This window comes from Nipponia nippon, unplaced genomic scaffold, assembly GCF_047370975.1.
Source record: "Nipponia nippon isolate SJK-2023a ecotype South Korea unplaced genomic scaffold, ASM4737097v1 scaffold_13, whole genome shotgun sequence".
Classification (NCBI taxonomy): Eukaryota; Metazoa; Chordata; class Aves; order Pelecaniformes; family Threskiornithidae; genus Nipponia; species Nipponia nippon.
Window position 1 is genome coordinate 11629764 of NW_028262324.1, and position 12447 is coordinate 11642210.

The 12447-nt window shown below is 50.1% G+C and overlaps 1 protein-coding gene across 12 annotated transcripts in view; it reads right to left on the bottom strand.

The window, feature by feature from the left end:
- Positions 1–213: 213 nt before the first annotated feature.
- ZHX3 (zinc fingers and homeoboxes 3) overlaps positions 214–12447 on the bottom strand; it is a 50916-nt gene continuing 38682 nt past the window's right edge. For 10 of the 12 annotated variants that reach the window (XM_087749722.1, XM_087749726.1, XM_087749724.1 and 7 more), the window contains 2 exons: positions 7499–10434; positions 214–6019 (listed from right to left, as the gene is read on the bottom strand). In XM_087749722.1, the coding sequence (XP_087605848.1) occupies positions 6009–6019; positions 7499–10274 (2787 nt within the window). In that variant the 5' untranslated portion in view covers positions 10275–10434 and the 3' untranslated portion in view covers positions 214–6008. Of the gene's footprint in view, positions 6020–7498; positions 10435–11169; positions 11251–11880; positions 12006–12447 lie in introns of those variants that run through there. The other 2 variants (XM_087749730.1, XM_087749731.1) reach the window with 2 other exon arrangements.

Sequence of the window (12447 nt, forward strand, 5' to 3'; positions counted from 1 at the left end):
AGGGTCCCTCACTCATTAAGTTGTCGTGCTTTTAAAATGAATGCGAGGGTTGTGACTGAGCATTCCCCGCACCTGGACAAGCAAACATCCCCCTGCGCGGGACAGCTCTCCCCATCACCCAGCATTAACACCGGGCATAGGGCATCTCCTGCGCACTTCAGCACCCCATGGGCTTCCCCGAACCCGAGCGCAATCATCACCAGTCCACTCGCGTTCGTCTTTTACGCTCTTTATTTAGGAACAACCAAAAATGTCTGGTTTCATTTCAACAAACTGTACAAGCAAGCTCTTCCCCTCGCCCACCCTCACATCCACATATACAAAAGGAAGGGAAACTTGCCGTTCACTTCTCAGAAGTGGCATTGTTGCTACAGGGAGTTCTTGCCCTCAGAATAAGAGCAGGTAAAGTCCATAGCAGGTACAAGCTACCCTAGCCCTAATAATAGCCACAGCCCACAATCACAGGCAGCTTCACTTTTTTTTTTTCCCCCTCTTTAAAACCTTTACCAAAAGTAAAAACTATTTCCTCTCTCACACGATTGCCAAGGTGACCATCTAAAACTGTGGTCTTAAAAAAAACACAATAATAACCCCACTGGAACCCCCCACACCTCCCCGGTACAAAGACGGTTTACACAGCAGAGCCCTTGCTCTGCTCCCTAGCTGCACGGCCACCCTTATGAAAGGTCCCGTTACAGCTACAATTACATTTTCCTTTGGATAAATCCAAGCAAAAATTCCAGGTCATTCAGCACCAGCATGATTTCTAAATAACAATAATTAAAAAAAAAAAAAAGACCCCATTAGGCTGACTTTGTGGTCTGCTGAGAAACAAAGTGATCAACACGCTGTTCCCAAAGTCTCTCTTTTAGTGCAATGTTAGTATGTGCAAGGGGAATCACAGCCACGTACCCATAACACCACCACGAGCCAGATGGGGCAAAGAGAAAGTGCAATTTTAGCAAGAAGTTTTCTATGCCATGGATTCCTAGCCCAGCCTTCACTAGCACCAGTAAGCAAGAGTCCTCCTAATACCACCCTCCATCAGTACAGGGAAAAAGTAGCTTTAAATGTGCCATCAAAATATGGCCAATGTCAGCCAACAGAGCACTCTTTACTGGAACAGGCAATAACAAGAAAACAAAAAGAAAACAAAAATCACTGCTTAGGTCACAGAACTCCCTTGCTCTGCTTTAAAGTTTTGCGCTGCCAATCCAGCCTCCCTGGCAGGGACCACTGCCAGTAAAATATACAGCAGAAACTAAACTTGCAAAAAAAAAAGGTACAGCTTGCAAGTGTCTTATCCCCCCCCTCCACTTGTAGTGTTGCCTAACCTTACCCTGCGGGTTTTGTGATGGACTGAGAAATTACAACAGGGGTGATTGCAGTGAGCTGAATCACATCAGGCCACCGACTGATTTGAAAAGAGGAAAGCCAAAATTATCTGGGCAACAGGAGAAGTTTACAAGCATTTTAAATACTGTCAACTTGACAGGAAGGTGCAGCAGCATGTGAACTTTCTAATTTGTGCCTAAGGGCTGTAAATCATCTTTCTCTTCTGATTCCCAGTGACCCAGCTTCCAAACATCACCTTCCGATCAGGTTGCCTCTGTAATGTCTCTAAGAGAAGGGTTGCAGGGAAGACAGAATACAACACTTCTACCTGTGACCAAAAATTGTTTCTTTTGATAAAAAAAAAAAAAAAAAATATACCCAAAACCGTAAATGGAAAACCAGCCTTCTACATCCTCCTTTTCCTCTTGAACAAACAGGGGACAGCGAGCGAAAATTAACCAAGCAGATATCTTGCAGCTCCAGCTTCTGTGCGAGGTTAAGGTTCTGCGTTCAGTTGTGGGCTGACTACGGGGTTTCTCATCACAGCTGCCATCAGCTACTGCTTTTGCTGGTGGCTTCTTGTGGTGACCAACGCAAGCCCCTGGCAGGGAGGGGACGCGCAGCCGCGCTAAACACCTGCAGCTGGAGCTCTGCAGGCGTAGGCCGACCACTGCACGCCACGCATCGAAGCAAGCACCTGTGCCCCTTCCTCTTGCCATGGCTGCGGGCCTGATGTGCAGCAGCGCTCAGCTCTCAGGCAAGTGGAAATAGGAGCTTATAAATCATGGTTTGTTTAGTGTTCTGCTAAAAAAAGAAAAAAGTAAGAAAAAAAGAATGATTTCCAGGATGCTAATTCAGGAGCTGAAAAATAAGCTACCCAAATGAAACACAGAGCCATGTCCAGAAATCTCATGGCAGGGCCTGCTGATAATGAATAAAGTCAGTCTGTTCCTTGCATCAGGAGAACCAGCAGCCCTTTACATGAGCGAGCCAGGTAGAGCACAAATCAGGGTTTCGGGTTATTAAGCAATTGGATTGTGCCCTTAATCTAAGCAGCGTCAGAGACATAAGTAACAAGATTCACATGGATTAAAAATGATGGTTACTACTGTGCCTGTCAAGCCCAAGCTCGCACACACAGTGGATGGAGGTGAAGAATTTAATTTCCCTTCCTTACTGATGCTGGCTACGTAACCTCTATCTTACACCCCTCCTTTCAAGTCAAGATAGTCATCTTTGATTAGATGATGATAAATATTCACACACTGTGTAGAATTGTGGTGACACTTCCTCTTAACACCAGAAGAGCTGCTGCTGGGACTGTCAAGCCACCTCTCAATTTTTCCTTTCAGTTTCAGATGCAAACACATTTCTAATGTCCTGCATCAAAACCTGAGTCTATTTGGAGATGACACCTGCTTCTCCTCAGCTTCAAAAATGATGCAATAGGGAAACAGAGGACCACAGAGCTAAATCCTCAAAAATCTTCAGCTTATACTTTCATGGAGATTTCAAGTCAGCTAAAAAATGCAGATAACAAGGAATGTAGGAGTTAGAAAGGGAACTCGATTACTTTGTGATTTTTTTGTCTCTAAATCTTACCCTCCCCACGCAACGGGGCTTGCCAGCCCCATCGCCGCATCTGAGGGGAGTCTGCATGGAACCACTTTTTTAAATTCCTCCAACCCAAAAGAAAGAAAACTCCTGCTGTGCTTGTATGAATGCATGGAGACAAAGCTCAAAAACCTCAGCAGCTTCCAACCCTCAAGGCTGGTTTTTCTGTGTACACCGGGAAATTCTCCCTCTAGCTCACAAGACTTCTCTTTTCAATTTTTCTGGAAAACTGGCCAAATACAATCCAAGTGCAAAAAATTTCAGCTAGTGCATGGAAAAATGGTTTGAAGGGACCAGTTCATACCATAGTCCTTAAGCATTTCTGTAGATGGAGCGGGGATCACTCTTCCAATTAGCCATAGGCCTTTAAGTGTACACCAAAAATCCCACAGAAAATCACCTTGAATGGGCAAACTACACTTCCAACATAATTATATAGCAAGTAGTTAGTAAAAGTGTACATTTTTAATGTACATCTTAATGCAATAAAGAATCAATGGCATATCTGAACTGTATATATGTGTACTTAAATAAACCTGCACGTACATAGACACTAGAGAGTAAATTGACCTACCTGTATTTGTTCTCTGAAGGTAACACTGTACATACACTCATACTCTCGGGCCGCGTGACTCCCAGATCTGCTACCTCCGGCTCTAGCACCACCCAGATTCTCCCATCACCTTTGACATTTGGGGGTTTGCAGGATTGCACCCACAAGGGTGAACCCCTGGGGCTCTGGCTGTCTTTGCAGTGCAGCCACCCCTGCTCTCCCGGAGGAGAGCGGTGGGGATGCTGCCCGGCTGAGCCGACACGAGGCCGAGGTGGGATTGCTGCCGGTTATGCCTCCAACCACAGCATGACCGCCAATAGTGCTTCTAAAGAGAAAGAAATTTAGGGAGCCTGGCGTCACAGCAGGGTGCTCCGGCTCGACACCACCCCTGCCTGCAGCATTTTGGGGAGGGCTCGCCTGACTGCTAAGGGATGGTTGCAGTGCGGGTGTCTGCATCTGAGTGCGTCGCCCCGGCTCTCTTTAGGGTACAGGTCATCTCCTCCTCAAGCAGACGCCGCGCTTGGCCGCGGGGGTTACACTGTGTGCCAGGGCAGCTCAGGCGCAGGCACGTACCGCGTAGGCGAGAGGAAGCCCTCTCTCACAGAGCACTGAACAGATAAAGCCCCTCCTAGTAGTTGAGCAAGGCGGCCTCTTAAAGAGGGGACAAAGAAAGAATTGGAAAAGCAAGGGCAATTAAAGGTAGAAATCAGACACCATCTTTGGAAGAGGTTCTGAAAGAGCTTTTTTGTTTTTAAACTAGATTTTTTTGTAAACCTCTGGATCTGATCCTTTGGGGCTTGCTACCCACCCTTCTAATAAATATCATTTACCACCAACAATAAAGTCTCCCACATTAAAAAGCTCTCACTAAATAAAAACCTTCTACTGAAAAAGCTTGTCTGAGTTAGCTTGGCAAAAATAAGGAGCTATGACTACTCTCCATAAATACATCAGCAGATAAACACCAAAAACTATTTAAGTTAAAGGACAATGTTGGCTCCAAAACAAACCAGGAATGAACCGGCCACGAATTAATTCAAACTAGAAATTTAAATAAAGTTTCTAACCATCCAAAGGCAGTGAAGTTCTGGAATAGCCTTCCAAGAGCAAAAGTGAAGGCAAGACATGGAACCAATTTTGAGCTGGGATTTGATTAGTTTGTGACAGAATGGTCTGACACAGCATTTGGCTGGACTATTCAGCTCAAGAGTTTCCCTTCTAGACCTTGTTTTCTATTAGAAAAGAATATTAAAAAAATCTTCAAGTAGTTGCATCAGACAGCAACCACCCAAGACAACATGGGCACATTAAAAATGTACAGGTACCGGGAAGCAGGAAGGTTAACTGGGAAATTTATTTTGCTGTTTTGCCAGAATTATTGCAGATGAACTAGGGGGAAAAAAAAGGCAGAAAAAAAAAAAAAAAAGACTGGAGCAAACACTTGAAGTTACCAGCGCTGCTGCAGGAGGATCTGTCATGTAGGGCTGCAAGAGGGAAACTTCCTGATTGCAGAAGAGCTGCTGCTTCGCCGATCCCTTGGAGACAACAATGACTTGAACCACTCACAGCAACGCTGCGTATTCTCTGCGTTTGTTCTCTGAAGAACAGCTTGTTCTCTCTGAACAATGCAAAGGATTCCAGGTCAGGATGGAAAAATTATTATGTGCTAGTTCTCAGTGATTACAAGGGAGACTTGGAGATTTAACAGCCTGCTGCAGTCAGTCTCCAGGAGCGCAGGGGAAAATATTCTAGCCAGCAAGGGGCAAATGACACCAAACTCCATCTCCTGGGTTGTCTGGGTCTGGGAACCTGCTACTTACTGAAGAGTATGCAATGCTAAATCTAACCTCATCCATAGGGATGAAAATCTCACTCAGCTCCCACTGGACTTTAATGCAAGACTGGCAGCTTGCTTCTCAGATACCTTTCCTTTCCTAACACGCACATACACACTTGTGTGCCCGCAAAGCCCTTCATTGCCAGGGCTTAAGGACCAGAAAGGGCGGAGAGGATATATGCAGCCATGCCAACCTTTAGAGAACAAACACCTTAACGGACAGATGGAAAAAAAAAAAAAAAAAAAAAAAAGAAAAAAAGTACTGTGCCATGATAGTCCATATCTAAGCAATGACCTTGTTTACACAATGTCTGAGATTTGTTACGCTTGTCTAGGCAGCTGTAGGCATCGGTATATGAATATGAAATCTGAAAGTCTGTCCACTGGAAAGCAAACAAGAGCATCCTATTTCCTGGGTGTGAGCTGAGCCCCCGCCTCCGCCAGCTCTCAGCCACCTCCTTGGCTGGGCCAGCAAGAGCTCTGCATTAAGTGCCCAGTTTTTGCACGCGCGCTCTCTCGTGTGCTGCGCTCAAAGGTCTCATTTATGGCAGTGCTTTATCACCACGTCCTGCTCCTGAGGTTTGGATCAGGCCGGCCCATGGGTTTCTTAAAGACCAAAAATTTCTTCTTAAGGGTAAGAGCGGATCCTCTGGGGCTGGTGGTTTGAGTTCAGTCTGTTTCTGAAAAAGAACAGAGGTGTTAGAGACGCTCTGGCTCATTGCAGGGGCCTGCAACCCAGGTGGGGTGCTGGGTGGGGAGGAAGGGGTGCAGGAGTGCCTCGGGATGGGCAAAACTGGGAGCCTTGAAGGAGTCAGCTGCAGAGAAAGGCCAGACCCATTCAGAGGGGCCAGGAAGCCCAAAATCCTTGTGGGAGCAGAGCTGGGCTTTGGCCAGTGGCAGGGCTAAGGCGGGACGCAGTCCGCGGCAGTCCGAAGCTTTGCACCCTCGCTGAGCACCTCCTGCCTCTGTGCCATGAGGGGCATAAAGCCACGCTCAGAGGGTGCTAGCAGGGGCACGGCCATCGCCCTGGCTCAGACACAACAGCTGGCCCACCACCCCTCCCCAAACCGCTCCTGCTGCAACGCCTCCCCAGCCCGCTCCTGCGGCCGCAGCCGCTCCCCAGCAAAGAGCACGGGGCAACGCACATCCAGACCTCTCAGCTGCAAGAAGGGCAGGGCCACATTCAAACCCACGCTCCATCTCCTCTGCATTACACAGGGGAGGGAAGCAATGAATTTTAGTGGCTTTTTTAAAAAAAATTTTTTTAAGGCCTGCAGCCATGGCAGAAATGTGTGGGAGGCTCCGAAGCAAGGCAGCGGGGCTGGAGAAGAGCCCGGCTGCCCAGCACGCCGGCAAGGGGCTGCATGTGTGGAGCAGGAGAGGGGCTGCGCAGCCTGCGGCAGGACAGGGCGAGTGCTCGGCCATCCCCATCTGGTGGGAACCCGGCCAGGGAGGAAACAGCCCCCAGCTGCACTTCTGAAGAGCCCGCAGAGGGCTTGGAAACCACCTCTCCTCTCCTCCACATGCGTGTGCACTCACACACACGTGTGCCTCTCAAAAGCGAGTCCTGGAGGAGGGATAGGGCCAGCAGCTGCCAACACCAGCCCTCCATGCCCTCTCCCTCCCTGCAACCTCCATCTTCAGCACGCAAGCCTTGCCCTGCACGGTGGTAGGAGAGGGAAGGGAGGAGGCTCTTGCCTGCGCAGGCAGGCAGGGGTTGCGTCTGCTGCCCGAGGCCAAGGAGAGGCATGGAAGGAGCCAGTGGCATGGGGGACAGCAGCCAGGCCCCTTCCTTCCCAAATACCCATCCCCTTCATAAATAAACCCAAGGGCCACCTTCCCCCAGGGCAAGTAAAGGGACCAGACACTCCCGCTGGTTTTACTTAGGCTTAAAATAAAGCCAGGATTTGGCTTCAGAGTGGAGCCAGCATCCAGTGACCCGGGCAGGCAGCTGCACTCGCCGGACACTCATCCCCCTTCCCTGGCTCCCTCTCTTTCCCAGGGGTTTCCTCACCGCTTCCTCAGTTAAATCCCAACCAGCAAGACCAGACACTAAACCCTTCCCTAAAGCCTCAGCTTCCCAAATAGGAAACGCTCCGTGCCCCATGCTCACCCCAACCCTCCCGCGGAGCCAGCCCTGCCCGCGGCAGAGACCTTACCGAGCCGTGCGGCCGGTGGTGGGCCGGGGGCGTCGGGGGTCCCGGCGCTGCCTTCCTGGCCACCCGGCTCCCACGACTCGCTGCCCTCCGACACCTCCGAGCCGGCCTCGCACGGCCCTTTCCGGCTTCCCGCCATCTCGCCGGCACAGGCCTCCTCGGGGACGGCGGCCCTGCTCTCCTCCTCTGCCTTCACCGCAAACCACACCTTGAGCTGCTGGGCACTGAGGTGGGAGCGCTCGCAGAGGCCGGGCACGTCCTCCTCCCGCAGCCCCTTGTGCTTCTCGTAGTAGTCCTCCAGCACCTCCCGGCTGGCGGGGCTGACCTCCACCAGCCCCGGGGGAAAAACTCCCCGCCTGTAGTTCTCATACCACTTCAGCTGCCCGTTCTTGTAGCCATAGCGGCTGTCCCCAAACCAGCGAATGACCTCGGCCCGCGGCAGCCCTGTCTGGGAAACAATGGCGTCGTACTCCTGGTTCGTGGGCCGCTGGGTCTGCACGAACATTTGCTTCAGCAGATGCCGCTGCTGGGCCGTTTTTTTAAAGTTCAGTTTGGTTTTTGGAGGGGTGGGCGGCCGGCTGGAGCTGCCGTCCCCTTTCTCATTTGCGGCGGCCACCGGTAACTCACTTTTGCCGTTGGACTCGGTCACTCGGAGGTTTTTCAGGTTGATTTTGATGGGACTCACTTTCCGCTCCACCAAGTTCGGGTTGTTGCTGGAGGCATCGACTGAGCCGTTTTCGCTCATGGCCCTCAGCTCATCCGAGGACTCTTCCCCTTCCCCGCCACCATTTTCCACCTCCTCCTCCTCCTGCCGAGCCGCCTCCTCCACTTTCTTATTTTCCTCCGCCACCTTCTTCTTCCTCCTCTCCGAGAACCAGCTATCAATCTCCCTCCGCGTCATCTTCGTTTCCCCCCTCAGGCGGTTCACCTCTTCCTCCGCAGGAAGGGGATTTTGGGCAAAACTGCTCTCCAGGGCCTTCAGCTGCTCCGGCGCCCGCTCTTTGTACTTGGTTGGCGTGAAGTCGGGTGCCTGGTGCCATGACTGCCGCCGCGGTGGGTGGTGAGGGGCCGGCGCGGCCGCCGCCGCCGCGGGGCTCAGCTCGGCTCCTCTGGGCGAGACGTCGAAGGCTATTTCGGGCAGGGAATCGAGAGCGCTGTCTCCAGGGAAGACAGCCCGGCTGCCTCTCACGTTCCTGTAGTGGTACCTCCTATCGCTGAACCATTTTCGAATCTCCTTGGTGGAAAGGCCCGTAATTTTTGTCAGCCGCTCGACTTCAGTCTGGCCAGGGAACTGGTTTCTGCAGAAGCTGCCTTTCAAGGCAGAGAGCTGCTCATGGGACTTCTTGTTTTTGTACACGTTGGGATCCAGGAAGGTCTGCGAGGAGATCGCCGGGCAGGCGGTGAGCAGCGACTGGCCACTGTTGACCACCTTCACCCCCGACGCGTTGCTGGAGCTCACCGTGCTGTGCTGTGCTGCCGGCTGCGGCTTGGGGACAGAAGTCACTGCCAAGGTGAAGGAGGAGCTGGTGCCCTTCAACCCGTTTGCCATGATGGGCTGCGTGACCAGCAGCCCCCCTGTGCCCTCCGGCTGCCCCACCACGTGGCCCGGTAAAGTCGCCTGAATAAGATGGGGAACGCTCCCAGGATTTGCAACCAGTGGCGTGTTCAAAACTGTAATGGTGGGTTGTGGCACGGACTGAATAACAGTGTTGAACATCTTCTTCCTGGCATCTTCAATCTCCTCCGGTGACCAGCTGATGCCCTGCTTCAACCTCTGGGCAGTGAACCAGATCTTCAGCTGCTCTTCTGGGTACTTTGTCACCACGGTCAAGTAGCAGAGCTCGGCTTTTGTGGGGTAGGGGAACTTGTGGAAAGAGTTTTTGAGGAAGCTGTTGGAGTCCATGGCGGCGTTGTACGTTGGAATGCTGCTCAGGGGGATCATCACCTTGGGAAGGGACTTGGATGTAGGTAGCTGCTGATGCAACGGGGGCTGCTGCTGCAGTGACACAAGTTGTGCAACGCCCGCTTGCAGAACAGGCACGTTTCCTATGATGGAGCCATTCACTATATGAGATGATTTTGTTGAACTTGCAGTGGGCTGGCTGACTGGCACGGACCCGTTTGGGAATGAATGCTCTCCGTCTTTCACCTCCGACTCACTGCCCAGCTGACTTGACACATTCTCCTTCAGCGTGTGGATTTTTTTGGCCTCCGGTTTACCTTTCATTATCTTCATGATGGGGGTTTTGGTAATGATAATTTCAGACTGGCCATCCACCCCTTCTTCAGGGACCTCTCCCGGAAGGTCATGGCTGCTGGCGGGCTCACAGAGACTTTGTTCCACAGTTGTACGATTGTCCTGCTTAGCCACCCTCCAGGTGAAGCTCGTTTCGCCGGCGTGCGACTCTGCATTGTGGTGCGAGAGCCCTTCGTGGCTATTTGCCAGGAAGCTGCACGCAACACATGCAAACGCAGGGTCTTTGCTAAAGTCCAAGTGCTCAGAGTCCAAGTGCCCAAAGAAGTGATGAACGTCTTGAGATCCAAAGTCACAAGACTTGCAGATATAAGTGTCACTATCAGCAATACCACGGTGCCCATTAGACAAAGATCCGTTATTACTGTTACTGGCACCAGCATCACCAGCTGCTGGCCCTTCCGCAGGAGCATCTTGTTGCGTTCCTTCACGATCATCTTCTACGGTGTCCAGTTCAGTCTCCTGAAGCACCAGTGTTTTTACTGGTATCATGCAGGGAGTTGTGGATTTTCTTTTGCTAGCCATCACTACAATTGATCCAGATGATTATTTTCCTTTCGCTTAAATGAAATTAAAATTTAAAAAGCGCTATTGCAAGTGCTCTGTGGTCTAGATTCGAGCAAATTCATGATGTCCCAAGGAGCTGTTGTCAAATGTTGACAAATGTTCATATTTGCCACTGGACCTGAAGACAAGGAGAGGGAGGAGGGGTTAGTTCTCTTGGCATTAGACAAAGCACAACTGTCCTGGCATTTAACTGTTTCACTCAATAAATCATTTTCAGCCTCTTTTGCTGGAAAAATTTAACTTGACCTTGGATTTACTGTATTTTCACACATACAACCTGTGAATTACCTGTTTAAAAACAAACACACAAACATGCCTCTTTTACAGCCTGCATCACATTCTCATCTGAGGAGGAAAAATGCCAGAATTTCCCCTCGCCCTGCCCTGCCAAGACCCACCACCAGTATTTCAGCAGGGAGAGCCGTGCCTGGGCTCCCTGCACGCCCAGGCTCCCGGCTCAGCGGCACACAGGAGGCGATACCAGGCAGGGTCACCCTGGGAAAGCCATCTGCTTTCCATCAGAAAAACCTGACAAAAAATCAACACGCTCCCCACAGAACGTTTCGATTTCTTCAAAATCGGCATTTTCCAACCATCCTGTCGGGAAGTTTCTCGCCAGCTGAAAGCACCGTGCCCGTGCCAAGGGCCTCTGCCTGCAGAGACGCCTGGAGCTCTGCTGCAGGGAGCAAGAAGGCTGCAGCCAGGTCCCCATATTTTAGCCCTTCTCACTCAGCAAGCCTGCAAAGCATTCGTGAGATTCCCTCCCCACCCTGTGCACACTTCGTTACTGTTTAACGGCATCTGTTGAGTCTTTCTCTGGAGCTGCAAGAGAACGTAAGGCCCCAAAACTCACGGGCAGCATCACACACATGTTCCTGGCTCCCAGTCTTCCCCTCCTACCACCTTTGCAGCTTTCGGCATCCACACAACTCAGTGTGCTGGGGCTATTTCTTAAGAAAGTGTAACCTCTCTGCAACACAAGGCCATTTTGCTGGGCTTGGGGCGACCAGAGATCTGTCACATTTGGAAAAAAAAAAAAAAAAAGGAAAGAAAAACAGAAAGGAATAATTTTTTCTTTTTTTTTTTTTTTTTTCTCTGAAGCTAAAGCAGTTCCCAAACTGCTCCAGCCTGTGGAAGGCCATGGCGTTAGCCACAGCCTTATTCCTGGCCTAATGTAGCTTCGCCATCTGCGCAGCGGATGCTCCGTGCCTGAGATCACGACCCGAGGGCAGTAAAGCTGTCTGCTGTAGCTGGCACCAGGAGCCACTTGCCTGGTGACGGGTCCCGATGACAGGGAAGGCAGCACGTCTCAGCAAGCCACAGCTCTGCCTTAACCCCTCTGTCAACCTTTTATACAGCAACTCTGCTTTTTTTCTTTTAAACACAGGGATAAAACAGTATTTTCCCAGATTGCAAGGTCACTTGGAAGCATATGGATGCACTGATTCGTACTGCAAACACTCGGTGCCAGATTTTCCTGGGATTTACAGTAACAGCGACAAGAGCTTTATAAAAAACACTCATAAAAACTTAAAAAAAAAAAAAAAAAAAAAGATCAACTTACCATCCTACCAGATGACTCACAGAGGTAACTCCTATCAGTTACAGCAGTTGTGCACCAGTAGCTTTCTCATATCAGATATTCTGAGCTGATCTCATGCACTGAGAAATGCAGATCGGGCAAATGACTTCGTGGTGCTTATGCAATACCTCCTCTGCTTATTTTTGTTGGTAGCTTTTAGAACAGAGAAACCAAAGGTCCTAATGCAAAAAATCAAAGGGAGGAAGTACAATTTGACCTCCCTAACTTCATTAGAAATTTTTTAAAAAATTGTTCTGAAAGCTGACATCATTTTTTCCAAACAGGAGAGCCTAGATAGCCGACTCCGGCCTCAGCAACTCTCGGGCACCGTTTAAAAGACTGATGGGAAAACGTAACTTCCCGTTAATGTGGGCTGATCTGAGATTACAAAACAGTCCTGTAAATAGTGTTAGTCATCACTGAACTTGGCATCAGAAAAGACTGTTTGCTATGCTAAAGCTTCGTGAAAAGCTAGAAATTATAACTTTAAAAAAAAAATCTATAAATAAAAAAGGTATTAAAGCTGTGATCTTGATTTAGACAGTGCGA